Raw genomic sequence first — 21,826 nt, forward strand, 5'->3', positions numbered from 1 at the left:
TTTGTGGAGTGTTATGTCAACTGTCGTTATTCATAACGATCCTGACTGTTTGTGCCAAACATCCTGTGTGTGTTATAAGCGCGCGTGTGTGTGTGTGGTAAGTGTGTGGTGTGTGTGTGAGTGTGTGGTGGGCGTGTTTAGCTGAGCTTCTTTAGCAGGACAGCTGTTGGGCGTGTGCTACGACCAGCGCGACCTCAGAAACCTCCACACATCTGTCCGCGCATGCTCATTAAAAACGGGGTTAACGGCCGTTAGCGACGGTAAGAAGCGGTACGTTAAGCTGGAAAGAGGGGTGAAAACGGACGGCGGGCGAGTTTTACGCTAAACTTCAGCGTTAAAGGAAGGAAATGTGAGGAAACGGCGCTGACGTCGCTCTGTGAGTCGCGCAGGGAGGGGAGTTTAGTTAGTTAAAAGTTTTCATAGTTAAACTACTTGGACCTGGACATGCTGGAGTCTGGAGCTGCTCTGTTTTTGTTGTTGTCCTTCAGCTTCAGTCCTTTTCTTCTCCTCCTGCTGCTGCTGGGTTCACTCCATTAACTCCACGGTTTAACAGAGTTTAGAAACTGTAGCTGAATTTTGTATTTTCTAGTCTGCACTGTTTGTTTTATACGTGCTGTTTCTACTGATACCCTGAGCTTAACTCCTTCATAGCTGAAGTAACAAACAATGGCTAAAGCAGCTTTCAGCGTGGGCAGGCACTGCGCAGTGGTAGTCACAGCTGTGCTGCTCCTCGGCTTCATCTCCCCTTTCGTGGCTGAAGATGCGTCCTGTCATGGAGCTTTCGACCTCTACTTTGTGTTGGACAGGTCAGTAAGCTCCTCTCCAGGTTTATGAGGTCTGTCCTGTTGTGCTTAATCAGTTGTTTTGCTTCTTATACCACAGAAATGTTGACAGTACTCAAATCTCTCAATGTAACAAACAAAAGTAACTAAAAAAACAAAGGTACGATATAAGTACTTCCTTGTACTAAAAGGGTACACTTTTCATAATTGTACCCTCAAAGAAGTACAGAGTCTTTCCTAATAGCAGGAAGTACAGATTTGTACCATTTATCCAGCTAAAAGGTACATTCAGTATTCTGTATTACTGAAATCTTAAATTATACCAAATTTAAAACCTCTGAAATATAATCAAGAGGAAGATGGATGATCACAAGCAATCAAACTAAGCTGAACTGCTTGAATTTTTGCACCAAGAGTGGCATAAAGTTACCTAAAAGCAGTGTGTAAGACTGGTGGAGGAGAACATGCCAAGATGCATGAGAAAACTGTGATTAAAACCAGGGCTATTCCACCAAATACTTATTTCTGAACTTTATAAATATGAACTTGTTTTGTTTGCATTATTTGAGGTCTGAAAGCTCTGCTTTTTATTATTCAGCCATTTCTCATTATCTGCCAATATAAATGCTTTAAATTACAATATTTTGATTTGGAATTTGAGAGAAATGTTGTCCGCTAGTTTAGAGAATAAAACAAAAATGTTCATTTTACTCAAACATTTACCTATATATACCTATAAATAGCAAAGTCAGAGAAAGTGATTTAGAAACTGAAGTGGTCTCTTAATTTTTTCTGTACTTATTTTTCTTAGTGTATATTGTTTCTTTCTGCTTATCATTTGTGGTCATGAGTTTCCCACAAGTGGTTAACAGGTCGTCCCAGGCCAGCCACTGCAGCTACATCAGCCACACCAGGCTGTTATAACAGAGATCTAGAGCAGATGTTGTCCTTGTATAACACATTTCTGACCAGCAATGCTTATTTACTCATGTCCATCAGCTAAGAAGTTAGCTGGAAAGATGTTGGTGTAGGCCTTGTGAAGAAAAGAAAAAGGTGTATTCTGTCTGCAGAAACTTTCTCTACTAACTTTGCAGCAGTGGTTGCTATCTGATCATCTCTTAGAAGTGGCCTCTCTTGAGGTTTACTAGACCCAACTGGTGACCATGCTGGCAACATAGAAAGGAAGTGGTTCAATCTTGTCTGCCGACAAGAGCACAAAGGCACCAAACTCCAGATTAGTGTGCACTTGGGGTGAGCGATAGGGTCCTAAAAGAATATAACAATATTTTATGGTCAATATATTTTTTTGCAATAATGTTATTTTTGGCGATGTGACAAAACATTAAATAAAAATAAATGTAAAAACACACTACTACAAAAAAATTATTATCGCATACAGTACTATTGCTTACAATATGATATTGCACACCCTATGATTGAAATTTTCAATCATAGGATCAATGATCCAACATGTCATAATACTGCATTCCATATATCCAGGATTGAAGTAAAATAAACAATATTAGACAGACATAATCTGTGTCTAATAGATATTATTTAATGGGAAATGAGAACAGTGTGAACTTTCCTTTTGCTACAAATAGCAAAAAATGTTGTACCCTGATTGCCCATATAGTACTACAATAATATCACAATATTTCAGGGTATTTTTGCAATAATGGCTTTTTTGGAAATATGACAAAACATTAAATTAAAAGAAAATCATTTTAAGAACTACTACAACTAAATGAATATAATATTTTATTTGCCTATATTATTGCATACAATATGATATTGCAAACTCCTAATTGAGAGTTTCACCAGAGTGTAACAGAATATATAATCTGACAGATATAATCTCTATTGAATATTTAATGGGAAATAAAAAACATGTGAATTTCCTTTTGCTACAAACAGCAAACAAATGTACTTTGATGGCCCATATGGACCTAAAATAAAGTAATATAACTTTATTATAGGATATTTTTGCATTAACAGTATTCAAAAGTGTTGGCGATATATTGGGGATATTATTGATAGTGCTTTATCATAAAAGTGTCTTGAAAAGAAGTTAAAGTGTAACTCAACTCAACTACTAAGTACTCAACTAGTACTAAAGTATTCAAAATTGTTTGTATTTAAGTATTGCAAGTGGTTTATTCTAAAATTTACTTCTCAATTACTTAAAATAAAAGTAGAGTACTGTGTTATGCAGTTATTACAGAAAGCAGTGAAAAGTTCAGAGAGCGAAAGGCAGAATGGGAGCAGCGAGGTCTTCTTAAGATTAGCTTGATCACTTGATTTACTCAATCGAACTTAATTAAACCCTATTACATTGACATCTACCACTCTGGGAGTAAAATTTGGGTTTGGAATGATCCTAACATTTTTAGAATATACACATACAAATGTTCTAAACTCATACAAAATATGTAGTGACGTAAAAGTGGAAGTAGGAGAAAAAATAATACTCCAGTAGATACAGATGCAGCATTTTAGTACTTAAGTACAATAGTGAAGTAGTTCTACTTTGTTATTGTATGTCTCTTCTTATGAGCTTGCAACATTTAAAGACATTTTCACAATACACAATATATACTTCTTGCCATATTGACATGCAGACAGATTGCATCAGCAGTGTCCAGTTCTTATAAACTGCTATTCAAATACTCTTTTTATGCATAGCACAGTTTATTTTATTTAACTTCTGCTTTACATCATCCAGTTTAATTTAACAGTTTTTTTCACTCTCCTGAATGATATGTTCATTTGGGTCAGTGTTCCTTATGTACTGATGATATGTTTATTAAAGCTTATTGTCAATAAGATAAGACAATGTATCACAACATTATAAATGATACATTGAAAACACATATGCCTAGATATCCATACTTACACAAGAAGATGTTTAATGAATGAGCCCAACATCACCTAATGCCCTGCTGTATAGAAAAAGATTAGTAATTTCCAAAAGGGCTTTAAGTTAAATATGTCTTTCATATTTTAAAATTTTAACTTTTTTTATTTTCATCTTGAACAGTTGTAAAAATATCAAAAAGAAAACAGGGCCCCCAGCCAAAATTTGGGAACACTGCATGGTCAGCACTTTTTGTGATCAGCTAAGAATCCTTCAGTACTTTCAGTTTGTTTTTTTTATTCGCCTGTTATTCCTGTCAAGCGTCTTTTACTTCTCATTTTAGGCCATCTTACATGTGCTACTTTTTTAAAGCCTGTATGTCCAAATGTTCTAGTATAACTTCATCAGTTCACAGGCTTTGATTACAAAATAGTTGAATTAAAGTTTTTTAGAATTAAAAGTTGCTCAGTAGAATAGTGCCACATCTTTGCAGTTAGTTGGGGATTTTATTATTATATATATATATATTTTTTCCTCGGCAAATCTTTGAGTTCTCTAATAAAATGTAATTTTATTTTTAAAGAGGTCAGCATGGCTTCCTCTTCCATGTAACAGCTATTTTATAATTAGGCTTGAAAAGACTTCCCCTACTTTGTGGACATTAGTTATTTTTATTTTAGTGTGTTCATAAATGCTTACAATTCAAGAAGTAACATGTATTTAGATCAGTTTATATATAATTTTAGCTTTAATACACTGACCTCATCTTCACAAGAATTTTAACTGAGATTTACAATGACTTTGTCTCAGACTGTCTTTATCTCAGATTTATACAGACTTTATCAGGGATTTAAACTGAGTTTATCTTAAATTGTCAATGACTTTACCTCAGATGTACGATCACTTTACCTCAGATTCACACTGACTTTACCTCAGATTCACACTGACTTTACCTCAGATTTACATTGACTTTACCTCAGCTTCACATTGACCTTACCTCAGATTCACATTGACTTTACCTCAGATTCACATTGACTTTACCTCAGATTCACATTGACTTTACCTCAGATTCACATTGACTTTACCTCAGCTTCAAACTGACCTTACCTCAGCTTCACATTGACTTTACCTCAGATTCAAACTGACCTTACCTCAGCTTCACATTGACTTTACCTCAGATTTACATTGACTTTACCTCAAATTAAAACTGACTTTATCTTAGATTCAAACTGACCTTACCTCAGCTTCACCTTGACTTTACCTCAGATTCAAACTGACCTTACCTCAGCTTCACCTTGACTTTACCTCAGATTCAAACTGACCTTACCTCAGCTTCACATTGACTTTACCTCAGATTTACATTGACTTTACCTCAGATTTAAACTGACTTTACCTCAGATTTAAACTGATCTTACCTCAGATTCACATTAACTGTACCTCAGATTTAAACTGACCTTACCTCAGATTTAAACTGACCTTACCTCAGATTCACATTGACTTTACATCAGATTAACATTGACTTTACCTCAGATTTAAACTGACCTTACCTCAGATTTAAACTGACCTTACCTCAGATTCACATTGACTGTACCTCAGATTTAAACTGACCTTACCTCAGATTTAAACTGACCTTACCTCAGATTCACATTGACTTTACATCAGATTAACATTGACTTTACCTCAGATTTAAACTGACTTTACCTCAGATTTAAACTGACCTTACCTCAGATTCACATTGACTGTACCTCAGATTTAAACTGACCTTACCTCAGACTCAAACTGACCTTACCTCAGATTCACATTGACTTTACCTCAGATTCACATTGACTTTACCTCAGATTCACATTGACTTTACCTCAGATTCACATTGACTTTACCTATTGTACCTTTCCTCAGATTCAAGCTGACTATACCTCAGCTTCACATTGACTTTACCTCAGCTTCACATTGACTTTACCTCAGATTTAAACTGACTTTACCTCTGATTCACACTAAAGATATTCAGGCCAAGGGTGTCAAGCTATTGCTTGCCTCTATAAATACTGAATGTATAAGATATAAGCATATAGAAGCTCTATAAGCATAAATGCCTTCAGCTTTTGGTTAGACTCATTGACCTTGGCTAAAGCAAGGGAGAAGGAAATGCATAAAAGATGATTTTCTAATGATCGCACTCTTGTGTTTTATGTTCTCAGCACATACAGTGGACTGTAATTATTAGTTCAATTACCTTGCAGCCATTAGACCAAGGGCACATTTAACACACTTTACTCACTTAAGATACTTTTGCAGGGAGGTTAATGTCAGGCCTAAGATGGCCACTGCCAATGTAATTTGATTTGAACTCCTCCCATAAAACATTCATTGGTTTAACTTTCTTAATCATATACTGTATATGAATACGATTTGAGCCTGGATTTGTGAAATCATCAAATCTTTACAGTAATCAATCAGTGAGAGGTAGATACAGCAGTGCGTCTGTATTAGGATTCTGTAATGCTTACTCTATACTGTATAATTACACATTCACAATCCATTCAAGTGCAATTTGTTAATGGTTACATATGGATTACAGTAGTACCGGATAATGTAAATAAATATGTATATGTGCAGTATATTCTTTTAGCATCCCTATCACAATTTGGACATGTGCAATAGTCACATCACAAGATATGCAATGACATTTTGGACAATTTAATGACATGTTACAGCTTTTTGCAGCTTAATACAAATGGAAAAAATGCACTGTTCCCATTTCCATAGCATATCTACTAAGGATAATTTATTGTTTATTGTTATTTGCATGGTATACAAAAGGACAGAAAACTTAAAAAAAGAGAAGAAAAAGGTAGGGGAAAAAGAGGAAACAAAGAAAAGGCAAAAAATAAAAGGGCATAAGTAAATATATAAATGTAAATCACAGCAAAATATTAAGACAATAAAGTAGTTTCCAAACTGGGTAGTTATCAGTTGACTAGTCCATATTGTCTACATTGTTTACAAGTCAGAACAGGTTGCCATATATGGTACTATGAAAGTTAACACAAGGGGTGTGCCATATCATATTGTACGCAATAATATCGCCAACATTTTTGAATATTGTGAACGATATTAAACCCTGAAATATCGTGCCATATCACTTATCCCTAATTATCACATCAGGGTGAGACTTTTTTGCTGTTTTTAGCAAAAGAACAATTCACACTGTTCTCATTTCCCATTAAATATCTACTAGAGACAGATTATATCTGTCCAGTATCATTTATTTTACTGCAGCACTGGATATATGGAGATATATGGAGTGCATTATTAGTATTGTGCAGTAGTGTATTCTTGGAAAAAAAGAATTCAGTTTTTGTTATATCGTCAAGAGTATCGTTATCGCAAAAATACCATGAAATATCGTGATATTATTTTAGGGCCATATCACCCACCCCTAGTTAACACTACAGCCTGCCTAAGTGCATCAGATATTTATTTTTTTATTTTTTTACCAAAAATTGCATTATGTTTCTCACCCATTTTTTTATCAGTAAAATGATTTTTCTCTTTAAATTTAAGTAATATAAGTTGTTTTGTGGTTAAAGCACTTTTAAGCCAGATTTTCCCAGGTAAACCTCTTTAGGGGTCAGCCCAAATATACATAGCTGCTAAAGCCACATGAATATTTATCAGATCTGGTTATATCTGATAAATATCGCTTCACTTTTATTGTATTGTTGTTAAAATTAATAATTCTTAATTTCACAACATACTGGATCATATACCTCTGGAAAAATCAAGTCAATATTACTGTATTACTTTTTTATTATTGCTATTTATATTGCAAGGTGGAAAAATATTACAAAGTCAGGTTTTTCCAGTATTATGCAACCCTAAAATGTGTCATGTGACTATTCTGATGGATTACGTGTATTTTGGTAGATCTTTTTGATACATTTTAAAGCCAAAACTTAATTTTGAGTTAACATGTCACAGCTTAAATGTTCTGCTACAGCTAGCAATTTTTTTGGAAATAAGCCATTTAATGTGATGATACAGTTTAATTACTCTTATAAGGATATAGTCAAAAAGTCTTTACACTTGGGCTGTTTGATATTGGAAAACTGACTTTGCGATATGTTTTCTTGAGTTATATTTATTGCGATATTAAAAGTAATTCAGCAGTCATGATATTAATTCTTATTAATATACAGGAGTGGAGTACAGTAAATAATATTGAGCAGATATTTCTTGGTAAATGAGAACAGTGCGTTTTTTTCTTTTGTATCAAACAGCAAAAAGATATGTTTGATATAATTTGATATTGCACATTGGACATTCTGTAATGTGATGCATGGGATTAACTTATTTAATTAAACAACTAGAGTTTAAACTAAAGTTTATGACCAGATGTAATATTTACAGAAGATTTTGTATGTAATTAAGTTAATGTAATTTAGTATTTAGTTTTTATATTTAGTTATTACATTACATTAGTATTTACATTTAGTATTTAAATGTAATCAAATGCATTAGAAGTAATTGTATTGTCGCTGTGTGGTTTGTTAGTTTGTTAGTTCAAGGTGTGACTCTTCTCATTTGTCATCTCTTCACTCTACTTGAACTGTCTACATCTGAGACTTGGCTGAATCAGCAGTCACATATTTTGGTTTTACCACATCAGACGCTACACTCTAACACTGTATTTGGCTTGAGGATGTATGTAATTACACCAAGCTGTTTTGTGGCTGTCCTTTGCTGACTTTGTTTTATTCTCTTTATTTCAGATCTGGAAGTGTTTCCGCTGATTGGAATCAGATATATGACTTTGTGCAGAATCTGGTGGACCGTTTTGTTAGGTAAAAAGACTTCCTTTCTATTTGTGTTTGTAGTAAAGTAGTAGTAGTTCAGGCTTCTAAAAGCTTGGGAGTTTGTTTAAGCTTTCAATTAGGCAGGCTTATGTTCTGATAGAGACCAAACTGAGAGCATAATTCAGCTCAGCTAAGTTAGAGTCCACACATTGGGCTTGGAAAGGATTCTGGTGAAAGGAGGGGGAGAAGAAGATGAAGAAGAAGAAAAAGAAAAAAAAAAAGAAAACGTGGAATAAACACAAAAAAATGGCCCGATGAATGTTGAACTTATGTAACATTGACTCAATGTATGTGCCAGTACAGACGGTAGCGACCTAGCCAGAAGAAAGCAGTCTGCTTGAGAAAATAGCAAAGGGAGCAGGTGGGAGTGGGTGGCAGGGAGGCTCAGTCTTCTGGGCTGTGAGAATGGCCATTTGCACTGAAACCTTCCAACACCACACTTATCCCTCACACATAATGGGAGAAGAAGCAGCGAATGTACTTTAAGGCACGGCGCGCGGGAAGACCAGTACAGTCTGCTGTTGACTTTGACGCTCTTCTGTTGCGCCATGTGGAATCTGCTGGCCCTTTTCCTGTTCTTGCTCTCTCTTGCCGTTTCACGGGCCTTTGTTCAGTGTTGGACGGACCAGCTGTATCAAACATTAATTAAAATCATTAGCTCGAGGAGATTTAAGAGGAGATCCCCAGTTGCTTCAGTACTGTGCAGCAGAAGGCCCAACATTTCTGCCCTGAGAGCAGATGTGATTGCTTGAACTCATTGCCTGAAAGTCTGAACCCAGCGACTTCGGAGATAAATGTGCTCTCTCTCTCTGCTGAGAAGTTTACAGTACCTTGGCCCGGATTCGCTCAAGCTGGACTTTTCTCCTCCTCGCACAGCCTAATCACTCAGTTGGATATATTGCAATATTGATTTCGTTTCGCGTTTTATTTTTTTTATTTTTATTTTTTCGGTCGCTCGACTTTGGCTGGCGGAGCACGTTTGGCGTCGTGTTCATGAATATCTCATGTGGGGGATGATTGCGGGTTGGATGTGTCATTGAAGTGTGAAAAATCAGCACCTCTCCTTATGCTCAGAGTCCTGAGACCTGACTCGCTGTGAGGCCAGAAAACCCAACATGTTTCGCTGCCGTGTCAGATTTTGTAACAGAAGGTCGTGAGAAAGACCAACTGCTTGATTGAAATATAGTTCAGTCTAATTGATAATCTGTATGCAAGGCAAGACAAGACACAGCATCAAACCATTACGGGTGGAACAATACAGTGTACAGCCTTGTACTGTTCAATATAAGCCTCTCAAATCTCCAACAATACATTCAAAAGAGTACATTTATGCAAATACAGTTTTTTTTCCATATTTATCAGGTATTGTTTAAACGTTATTAAAATTCATGGCAATACTGTTGCTGCTGATAACAATCCTTTTTTTAAAGATTTATTTTATTAATTTAGCTACTCAGCTGTGTATCCTCTATTAGTAGTGATGCCTCAACACAAGAAGGGTGAACACTAGCACATGTGAAGTCAGACTTTTCAAACCACTGCTTATGTAGCATTACTGAGTAGCATCACAGAGCGCTCGGAGGAAAGCGCAACGACTCGGTATCAATACATCAGCTCATAGACGCCTTGTGCTAATCGACATCATCCTATGGCTAATGAGGGGAAAGAGTGCCATCTACCCACCCAGATAGAGCAAGGCCAAGAATGGCAAGCTGCATGACCAGGATTCAAACCAGTGGTCTCCTAACTCTGCTCCACCAAAAAACAACCCTATCGTTGGGGCAAACACTGCAACATTCCAATTATTTGTTCTTTTCTTTGAGCTTTACTTTGAGCTGAATATTTTGGGTTGCCAAATATTCAGGTGCCAAATATTCAGCTGCCAAATATTCTATGCATCACTAAATTCTGACACCTGAATCGGCCTGAGGAGATTTAAATAAATTAATAAATTAACCTGAATTCAAGAATACATTAAACTATTGCATCACTCTGCTGTGGGCGATTTATGGAGCTGGCTACTAGTGTTTTATATTAATTCTATATTCTTTATGAGGTGACAGGTATAAAAATGTAACTGTGGCAGGATGTGTTTCTTCTGGTGTGGAAGGGATGAGTCACTCTGACAACAACCTGTTTCCTGTCTCAATTTTAATTAATCACTTCCTTCCTACTCACAGTGGGGAATTTTTACAAACAAGTCACATGCTTTTATTAGGTGGCCATACTGGGCATGTTACTCATAGCCATAACTCTGTTGTTTACTGGAGACATACATAGAAGCTCAAGCTGTCCTCATGTGCTGCCTCATGGGACTTGTCTGACACATGTTTTAAAGGCTCAGCAATAAATGCTTATTTTAAAAGGTGTTTTAAACTAAAATGCTATATACCAGACTTTATCTGCAGTAATCTTGTTTTTTTCTTTCTTCTCTTTTCAGCCCAAAAATGAAGATATCCTTCATTGTTTTCTCCACCCAAGCCAAGACAATTCTACCGCTGACTGGAGACAGGTACAGTCCTACATAATAAAAATCAATAATGTTTATAATGTGTCACATAGACTGCCTGTGAATGTCTGCTGAAGAAAACCGACAGTGTCGAATAAATCGACAGTGAAAAACAGAATAAAATAGGTAATTAGTTGTGCCAGATTGGTAGCAGGTCATCTTCAGTGATGAGTTTCTTTTTTATCCTGGGCGAGAGATCCAATAAATTTGTGTGTAGATCCACAAATATTTATCTTTGCTGTCTCAGTAGATGTATTTGGAATTCTCAGTTTGGTTTTAAATTTTGTCAAAGATGTTTCTCCTTAAATTACTTAGGAGAAATAGCATTAGAGAAAAATGAGACACTTCTGAGGATAAAGGGTTCAAACTGAGAATTTGGTTGTCGAAACATATGAGTATCAAACCCAGAAGCTTGTAGTCAGTGGGCCAGTACTTTAACCACATTGTCACACATAACACTTATAGAGGGTCCTTAAAACAAAGATACTATGCAATGTAGAGCTAATATTGGGTCCAACAAATCCAGCCTGAGCCGGCTCGAGCCTGTCCTCCTCCCCCCCACCCCCCAAAAACTGTTATTATGAACCCGAGCCCGATTTAAACCTGACATTTTTTTAAGAAGTAGAGCGTTAAAACTGACATTTTTAAAAACATTTTCTGGATGATTGAATGAGCGAAATCTGTTCAGAATTATGTTAATTAACATTGCAGCACTGAAGAAGCACAGACCTATTATTTAGAAAATTGTTTATTAAGAACAGATCTCTGAAAGATTAAAACACATCAGTAAATTAGGCTTCAGAATGATGTCAGAATTAGTTTACTCTAATCTAATATAATTTAACAGGCTTTAAGAATATAAAATACTTTCTAAACAAACAACTTTTTTAGATTGGGTGTATAGCTTATTAACATAATTTACAATGACTTTCCTCTACTCTGATATAATTAACAAGGTTTAAGAATATAAAACACTTTCTGAACCAACATTTTTTTAAGCATATAGCTTAAGTGTGAAATTACACACTGTGCAGGCCGCAGCTGCATGATTATAGCTTTCTAACTTGTGCAAAAACACACACACACATGTTGATTAATTATTTTGCTATATTGTGATCATCACGCCATAGCTTTATGTGAAAATCAGCATTAAAAAACAGACGCCTACGTCACAGACCATTTTTTTGAGCCTGATCCCGGCCTGAGTTCTGCTATTGGATGTGCTATCAACACTCTTACACTATTTTTGCATTTTATTATTTTATCTACTGAAGTACTTAGACAGTTAGAATTTTTTTTTTTCATTTTAATTTTTACGTTCCACAGTAGCTATATTCTTGTACTGGAACATACTTACTTATACAATACTTTAGCACCATTTAAGGTGGAGTGGAAATTTGTATAAGAAACATTTGACTCTTACATTAGCTAATATTAAACTTGTTATGTGTGCTACCTCAAGCTACCTCTGTAGTCTGTACAGACCATAGTACAGACTCTGGGTGCTGTCTTCTCACCCACATCCTTACCCAGAGACATTCTTATTCTTTCATTTTCATATTTCTTCCTTTCGTTTTGAATAAGCGCAAAGTGGGGGCGTGATTCTCTGTTTAGTAATTTGTGGTTTGTTCAGTTTGGTTTAGCACAATTCTAAAGCTGTGTAGTGTATGATTTATAATCATTTACTGTGTGATTTAAATAATTTGACTTGACTTTAGTAATACTGCAGTGTACACAATAATTAAATTATAAATACTGTATAGACAAGCGCAGTCTATCCAAACTAATAACAAACGGTTTCCTGAGAAAATCTTGTGTAAAACCCAAACTTCCTCTCTCATCTTCTCTTCTCTTAATTAATCATAGGTGTGACGTCTGACGGTTTACTGTAGTCAGGGTTAATTTCAGTCAGTGGTGCACCTGTGTTCTCCACTGCCAAGATAGCAATACGCCAGAAATGTACCTGAACACATCCCACTTCTATACCACCATGCCCATCTGCAAAGATAGACAGTTTTGGAAAAAAAATAAAAATGAGTTTCTTTGATTTTACCAAATTGAAAACTTCTGGAATATAATAAAGAGGAAAATTTTTGATCACAGCCATCAAGCCATGCTTGAATTTTTGCACCAGGAGTGGCATAAAGTTATCCAAAAGCAGTGTGTAAGACTGGTGGAGGAGAACATGCCAAGATGCATGAAAACTGTGATTAAAAAACAGGGTTATTTCACCAAATATTGATTTCTGAGCTCTTAAAACATTATGAATATGAACATTTTTTTCGGATTATTTGAGATCTGAAAGCTCTGCATCTTTTTTGTTATTTCAGCCATTTCTCATTTTCTGCAAATAAATACTCTAAATGACAATATTTTGAATTTTGGAGAAATGTTGTCTGTAGTTTATAGAATAAAACAATGTTAATTTTACTTAAACATATACCTACAAATAGCAAAAAAGCTATGTAAACAATGTAGCCATGAGGTGTGAAAATGGTTGTAAGATAGCAATAAGCATCACAACGCACCTTGCACAGGGTGTAAGATAGGGCCCATTAACACAGAGCACTGTGGCACTGTGGCTAAAATGTTCACACAAAGTGCTCAATTAAAGGCATGTACAGTATAAGTGAGTACAGTATAGTACCACTTGTGAGTTAATAGCTTAGTTTGATTATGTTTGCTTATAACTGTGATTTAGATAATGATCAGACCACATTTTATTTGTAATGTTAACCAAACAAGCCCAAACTGAGACTGAGCGTTACTTTTTCAAAATGTGATCATGGCTGTCTTTCTCATTTCAGGGCAAAGATACAAAATGGCTTGCAGGAGCTGAAAGCCGTCAAGCCTGCAGGTGATACGTACATGCATGAAGGCATTAAACAGGTAAATTACAACATATTTCTATTATTTTGTGTGGATTAATTCATGAATGTTTGATTTGATGTTCTTAAATATTGCATATAGCTGTGGAGAAAATTATGTGGAATTAAATCGCAGAATGGGGAACAAAGAGGTTTTGTCAACAGGACCAAATTGGGCAAGCACAGAATCCTCCTTACCGTTAAGCTCAGAGGATGTGACATCTGTTCTTACACTGTTCCTGTTTTATTTATTAGCAAGTAGTGTGTCGTAATATTTCGATCTTGCATGCTTAACGTAGCTTAGACAACTTGAGCCCTGATACTAACACTCAGAATACTGTGTTCAATGTAAATACATAATTACAGAGTGTAGTCCTGTATCTGTTTCTCTACATACTTTATTATTTACGTTTCACCTTGTTCTTCAGTGGTTAGGACTCCACAGAATAAACCACCACAGAGCAGGTATTAATATTATATACAGATCATTTTCAGCATTAAATTGACACTGACATGGTAGTGTTGTGTTAGTAGTGTGTGTTGTACTGGTAGAAGTGGTAAGACTCAGCAGTGCTGCTGGAGTTTTTAAACACTGTGTCCACTCACTGTCCATCTTATTAGGAACTCCTACATATAGCTGCTTCACCTTGTAGAAACTGCGTCCAGAAACGTTTGCTACTCCTCCTCTTCTACTCCTCTATTCCTACCCTGGAAGAAGGTGAAGAAATCAAGGAGAGGAGGAGGAGGAATGGAGGGAAGGAGCTGTAATTGGGGAAATGGGACAGCTGATTCCTTTTAGATAGGATGTTGACTACCAATGAACTGAGCCAATCACAACACTCACTTTCAGCACATGTTTCAGAACATTACTATCACACACAGCTAAAAATTTTAGATATTCCAATAAAATCCTGCTTACTTCCAGGCATTTTTGGCCTTGTCTCAGGCCAGTGAAGCTGACAGCCCTGTCTAACCTCAGCCTTATGAGGGTTTTGGTTTCCTAATCAGTCCCTAAGTAAAAAAAAAGAAATAAATAGATAAATTAAAATTATATATATTATAAATAATATATGTATTTATATGTATAACATGTTACAAATAGGGTCATTAATATAGTTTTACTGAACATACACCTTATCTAAACTACAGATTGTCATACTGCTTTACTGGCTGTTTAATTAGATAAGAACCTAGTTAATTAATACGTTTATGATGTATATTTGTGCGTTGCCTTCTCCATTTTTGCGTGCTCTGTGGGCTTGGATGCAGTTATGTCATTCAAAATCCTTAAAAGTCTTCCGGAGTAGGATGCTTTTATGTATCCCCCTGTTGGAAGCCTCTTACATGAGGATTTTAAGCCGCTTCTTACATCTCCTACGATATTCGGACAGGAGGCAAGATGGCGTCACAAAATTGCGTCACGTTTCCAGGTCACGGAGGAGAGGAGGAGGATTGGTAGGAAAAAGGAGACACTTTTGGTGTTTCTGGACGCAGCCTTTGTGTTGTTCATCCTCTAGTCCTTCATCAGTAGGCACAGGATGCTTCCCGCAGGATGCCACTGACTGGATACTTTTGGTTAATTGACTTTTCTCAGTCCAGCTGGGATGCAAGGGTGTTTAAAAACTCCAGCAGCACTGCTGTAACTGTCTGTTTGTAATTATAGACTTGAAAAGTGCTCCTCTATGGTCAGTGGAGCTGAAAAAATGGACATAGAGTGTAGAAACAAGGAGGTGGTCATAAAATTCTGACTGGTCTGTATAATACTAGCAGTAGATTTGACACAGTTTTCAGTGTAATCTGCATTTGCTTGGTATCAGTTGAGGTCCAGATAAGGGATAATCTACTGTTTATTCTTTTTGCCGGAAATGCACTCGTTGACCCACATTTAGTTTCCTGAAGCCTTCTGAGGGTTTTTTTATTGTGCTGCGAGTGTGTAAGTGTGTATGCTGTGAATACATACAACATTTTCCATAGAAAGTTTTAATTAATTTGTTTTATGATGAATGAATGGATTAATATATAGTTTAATAACTTGTGACCCTTCAAGGGTTACTGCTAATATGGTATCCTAGGTGATTGCTAAAGTGTTGTTAAGCTGTTGGATAGTATTAAATGTGAGTGCTTTTGCTAAGTGGTTGCTATAATATCCCAGGTGGTTGCTATAATATCCCAGGTGGTTACTAATATGCTGCTAGGTGGTTGCTATCCTTTTCTATGTGGTTATTAAGGTTGTTAAGTTTGTTGGGGACTGCTTTGGTGTCCCTGGTGGTTGCCAAGGTGTTGCTATGCAGTTGCTACGGTATCGTAGGTGATGTGTTGTTAGGTTGTTGAATAATATTCGATGTGGGTGCTTTTGCTAGGCGGTGGCCATTATTATAGTCTAGCTGGCTACTAATATGTTGCTAGATGGTTCCTATCTTTTCCCATGTGGTCGCTAATTTCTTGCTAGGCAGTTGCTATGGTATCTTAGGTAGTTAAATGCTGCTGCATTAGGAATTTAGGATTACACAGTAAAATGTTGTCCATATTTACAGCAAGCAAAATATATCAGCTGCAATTTCTTACTCATTGTTTGCAGAATCCTTACAATTTTTGTGTAGACACATTTTAAACTACGCACTTACGTTTTTCTACTACACTGAAAAAAGTAAAAAAAAAAAAAAAAAAAGTTGAGTTAATTTTTATGGTAACTGAATTTATTTTCATTGGGCACATAATATAGATGTCCCTCTAATACGATCCTATATTGTAATATTTGAGAATTTGCTATTGATCTAATACTGATAATGGCAGTGGTACAAAACAGCTGAGGCAATATGCATTAATGTATGCCTGTATGGTTCTAGCATCTGTTGTGCCAAATTAAAAGACCTTTGCAGCCTTTTGTAATTGCAATTTCATTTTGTGAAGGATATTTTAGAAAGTTTTGTGTAGTTGAGACACTATATTGAATTGTCCAAAAATGTCTGTGGTAAAATATAACTGCTGATGTTTGGTTAATCATACTGAACCTTTGCATGTCTTCTTCTTCTTCTTCAGGCAAATGAGCAAATAAAAAACCAAATGCAAAAGTCCTCAAGCATCATTGTTGCCTTAACCGATGGAAAGCTTGAACCTTATATTCATGATTTGACATCAAAAGAGGTGAGATCAAAGATATTTAGCAGCAATTAATATGTTATGTTTGATCAGTGATTTCAAGAAAGAGACTTGAAAGAGGAGAGACGGATGTGACCAATTTGATCTGTTTGTTTGTTTTGTTTGCAGGCAGATGAAGCAAGGAAATATAATGCCCGAGTGTACTGCGTTGGGGTGAAAGACTTTGACAAAGATCAGGTAAATGGGGCACTAGAACTTTTCTACATAGGGTTTGTCCCAATTGTGTTGTGTATCCTTAAATATCTGTGATGCATACAATCAAACAGTCGGTTTTGAGTGTGATGATATTGAATGGTATTATCCCATAATGCAGAATGGTATTATCCCATAATGCAATGCAAAATGGGAATTGAGGAGCTACTCATGCCTGGAACAATATTAGACAAAAATGGTGGATTATGTTGTAAGTCCAGCACTGATGTATCTTTTTCTGTTAGTAGTAAAAGTACATTAATATATTGTGTAACCTTCCAAACTTGCACTATGACCTTTAGTATATTATAGTATACTTTATACCTTTTTGATTTGGTGTGTACTACACAGTTGGGACGCAGCCGTAGTCTTGACACAGGTCATTGTTCTGCAATTTACTTATAATACCTCACATCCCTTTTTTGTAAAAAAAAAAATGATTATAACTTTTTTTACTATAACTAACATCTATTTTTTGGTCTATTTTTGTACATGAGGTGCACTGAATTATCGCATTATGCAACACTAGTAAACAACAGGGGTGGTGCCATGTTTTCCTTCTAACTCAGCAGGTCTCACCACTGGGTGGAAAGACCTGTAAAGATAAGCTAAGTTAACAAAACTGTAATAAAAAAAAAAAACAAACACTGGATGTTAATTTACACAGATTTCTCTTCTGAAAACTGTTCATTTAGGTGAGTAATGAGCTACCGTTCATTTACAGTAAGCTTAGATTTGCAGATTTCCACTAAGGCTGGGTGCAGCACCATTAGCATTAGAAGCTAACCACTAGTGCTAGCCACCCGACAGCACTACACTGAGGAACCCTGAGTGTACCAGTAAGCCTGGGCGTTATTAGCTAGCAGTATGACCCACGCTTGTTTTAACACAGTAAACATGCAGGCTACAGGCCATTAATACTCACCTCTGATTGAAAGAACTATGGCTTAGCGTAATTAGCGGCCAATGCTAATACTGCGCCAGCAGTGTTAGCTGGGGTTAGCAGCAGGCTACAGGCCAATATTACTCACCTGTGAACGACAGAAGAACTAGCACTTAGCAGGGTCAGCAGCTAATGCTAATTCTAATGCTGCTCCAGCAGTGCTAGCTGGGGTTAGCACCAGGCTACAGGCCGACAATACTTACTTGTATTCGGCAAAAGAAATGGCACTTAGCACGGCTAGCGGTTAATGCTAATACTGCTCCACTCTTGGTGCTGGAGAACTAAACTTAAACTCCTGTATAACGCTGCACTTTAGCGGAGTAGCTTTTTTTGCTCCTTACAACCTGACTGGTGGAATTAATACATAGTGGATTTATTTTAAAGTATTTAAATACATTACCGTATTTTTCGGACTATAAGGCGCACTTAAAAACTTTTAATTTTCACAAAAATTGACAGTGCGTCTTATAATACGGTGCGCCTTTTGTATGGATTTTACTCGTCAGGTTGTAAGGAGCAGTAAACACACACTCCGTGCAGCGTTATAGAGAGTTTCAGTGCTATACAGAGTCCAGAGCCGTGCAGCTCCGAGGCTGAGCAGCAATAGCATTAGCTAGATGCTAACCGCTAAGCTAGCTAGCTTATTCACTGAGATCAGTATTATCTAAATTTTACTCGTCAGGTTGTAAGGAGCAGTAAACACACACTCCGTGCAGCGTTATACAGAGTTTCAGTGCTATACAGAGTCCAGAGCCGTGCAGCTCCGAGGCTGGAGCAGCAAATAGCATTAGCTAGCTTATTCACTGTTCAGAGATCAGTATTATCTAAATTTTACCCGTCAGGTGTAAGGAGCAGTAAACACACACTCCGTGCAGAGCCGTGCCGCTCCGAGGCTGGAGCAGCAATAAATAGCATTAGCTAGATGCTAACCGCTTAGCTAGCTAGCTTTTTCACTGTTCAGAGATCAGTATTTTCTAAATTTAGCACTTTTAATACTGCTGGAGCAGTATTATTAGAGTTAGATGCTAATCGCTAAGCGTTCACCGTTCAGAGGTGAGTTATCGGCCTGTAAGTCTGTGCTGCTTTGCCTGGCTAGCATTAGCTAGATGCTAAGCGCTAACTCTCTCAGAGGTGAGTTTTATCAGCCTGTAATCTGCTTGTTTACCGTGTTAAAACAAGCTACGGGGGACGAATCGCTAGCTAATATCTCACTGTCTTACCAGAACACGCAGGATTACTCAGTGTAACGCTGTCGTTTAAGTTTGGGTTAACTTTACTAGTTTAGGTGACTAGCTAGCGTGCTAGCGGATAGCTATGCTAACGCTGGTGCAGCAAGCCTTAGTGGACATCTGGAAATCTAAGCTTACTGTAAATAAACTGAAGCACGTTACTCACCCAAATAAACAGTTTTCAGGAGAGGAATCTGTGTAGATTAATATCCAGCACTCGTTTGACTTTGAAAGAGCTATATTTTGTATACTGAGACGCTCCACCGGCAAGCGACCACCCCCGGTGGGGGAAGGGAAACATGGCGCCACCCCTGTTCACTTTGATATAGGCACCCTTTCTAGTGTCACTTAACGCGCCTTATAATGCGATGCGCCCTATGTATGGAAAAATAGCAGAAAATAGGCGTTCTTTGATAGTGCGTCTTATAATACGGTGCGCCTTATAGTCCGAAAAATACGGTAATTAGAAGGGATGTCCAAACATTTTTTTGTTTTAGACAAGAAAAATTCATTGTAATTGTTTATTTTTTCTGGTTAAAAGGAAGTTCTTAATTTCCCCTAGCCTAATTTAGTGCAAATTTGTGTGTTTTGCTGACTACCAGGGTTTCCACAGTGGTTTGTATAATCACCTCTCTCTCTTCCTGTGTCCAAAGCTGATCAAAACAGAGATACTGGAGAGGAAGTGGTCAGCAGTTGTTGGCCTATCTGTTTTTTTTGTGGGTAATTCCAGCCCAAATTTATCCTTCTTATGTTCTGCCAACAGCTGGCTGAAGTGGCCGACACCCCAGAGCAAGTTTTCCCAGTCAAAGACGGCTTTCAGGCTCTTAAAGGAATCGTTAACTCAGTAAGTTGTTTTATGTAAATATAATAAATGTTTTTCAAATTTATGTTTAGGCAAATAAACACTTGAAATGAAAAGCAAGGCTTGGGAATCACAAAAAAATGACCATAGTAGTGTTGCTGACTAGTTGCTAAATGGTATCTGTGGTCCTTGGTATCTTGGCAGGTGGTTGCTATGATTTCCCTGGTGATTTCAGTAAAGTTGCTAAGGGGTTGCTATGGTATTGCTCAGTGGTTGCTAGGTGGTTACTGTGGAAAACAGAGTAGGTTGCTGTGGTGTTGCTAAGTGGATGCCAGATGGGTGCCACAGTATGGTCAGGCGTTGTCAAGGTTTTACCAGTGTATTTGTATAAACATTACATTTAATCATGCATTGCATATTGTGACTACATGATTATACTGCTCTGGAAAAAAATAAGAGACCACTTAAAAATGTTGAGTTTCTTTGATTTTACCAAATTTAAAACCTCTGGAATATAATCAAGAGGAAGATGGATGATCACAAGCCATCAAACCAAGCTGAACTGCTTGAATTTTTTGCACGAGGAGTGGCATAAATTTATCCAAAAGCAGTGTGTAAGACTGGTGGAGGAGAACATGCCAAGATGCATGAAAACTGTGATTAAAAACCAGGGTTATTCCACCAAATATTGATTTCTAAACTCTTTTCTAAAACTTTACGAATATGAACTTGTTTTCTTTGCATTATTTGAGGCCTGAAAGCTCTGCATCTTTTTTTGTTATTTCAGCCATTTCTCATTTCTGCAAATAAATGCTCTAAATGACAATATTTTTATTTGGCATTTGGGAGAAATGTTGTCTGTAGTTTATAAAATAAAACAGCAATGTTTAATTTATTTAAACGTATACCTATAACTAATTAAATCAGAAAAAAAAAACTGATTCAGAAACTGAAGTGTTCTTTTAATTTTTTTCCAGAGCTTTATAATCAAAATTTGGAATTATGTTGATATCTTAAAATCAGAGTGAAAAGATGATGTTTGTAATAGATTTTGGAACATCAAGGCGTAATTGTTTGGTTTCTCACAGGGGTTAAGCCTAGTCCTACATTAATATTACTTTTATTGGAAAATCTTCGTTGAAAATGCTGTGTAGACTAAAACTAGGATTAATCCCTGTTTGGGATTCTGCCCCAATGTGTTTAACATGCAACTACTTATAGATCTGTTAATATGTTAAATCTTTGCAAAGTAATCATGCTTTACAATGTGTAGAAGTGTCTCTGTCTCTGTACAGGTTGGAAATATATTTACACTTAGAAAATCAGCAACGTGTAATTTGAGGAGGATTCCTTAAACTTGACTATCTATAGAAAGTATATAGCATCAATTAGATGTGAGTTTAGGATCACTGTGCATTAAGATAATTGTATGTGGTCAGTGGTGGTCAGATGCTCATCACTCTCATTTATACAGTTTGTGGATTCTTGTTATAGTGGACACAATGTAGGGAAGCAGCTGCTTCATTCACTTTGTTTTAGCTTTTGTTAGATTACTGCAGGTGGATGTATCTATCAGTAGATCTCCAGCCAAGCTATAGCTTCAGTCACTATATTTGACTGACAGTCTACAGTC

General features: G+C 36.6%; 2 protein-coding genes across 2 annotated transcripts in view; both read left to right on the forward strand.

Annotated features, from left to right (window-relative positions):
• The window catches only part of LOC125786735 (cyclin-dependent kinase 5 activator 1-like), an 832,135-nt gene that overhangs the window by 93,200 nt on the left and 717,109 nt on the right, over positions 1 to 21,826 (forward strand). The gene's annotated exons all lie outside the window — the stretch shown is intronic.
• The window catches only part of antxr2a (ANTXR cell adhesion molecule 2a), a 104,480-nt gene continuing 82,711 nt past the window's right edge, over positions 58 to 21,826 (forward strand). The window contains exons 1-7 of the mRNA XM_022664850.2: positions 58 to 806; positions 8,409 to 8,480; positions 10,933 to 11,004; positions 13,809 to 13,890; positions 16,908 to 17,012; positions 17,136 to 17,204; positions 20,155 to 20,235. Coding sequence (XP_022520571.2) covers positions 667 to 806; positions 8,409 to 8,480; positions 10,933 to 11,004; positions 13,809 to 13,890; positions 16,908 to 17,012; positions 17,136 to 17,204; positions 20,155 to 20,235 — 621 coding nt within the window. The 5' untranslated portion in view covers positions 58 to 666. The remainder of the gene's footprint in view (positions 807 to 8,408; positions 8,481 to 10,932; positions 11,005 to 13,808; positions 13,891 to 16,907; positions 17,013 to 17,135; positions 17,205 to 20,154; positions 20,236 to 21,826) is intronic.

This window comes from Astyanax mexicanus, chromosome 22, assembly GCF_023375975.1.
Source record: "Astyanax mexicanus isolate ESR-SI-001 chromosome 22, AstMex3_surface, whole genome shotgun sequence".
Classification (NCBI taxonomy): domain Eukaryota; kingdom Metazoa; phylum Chordata; class Actinopteri; order Characiformes; family Acestrorhamphidae; genus Astyanax; species Astyanax mexicanus.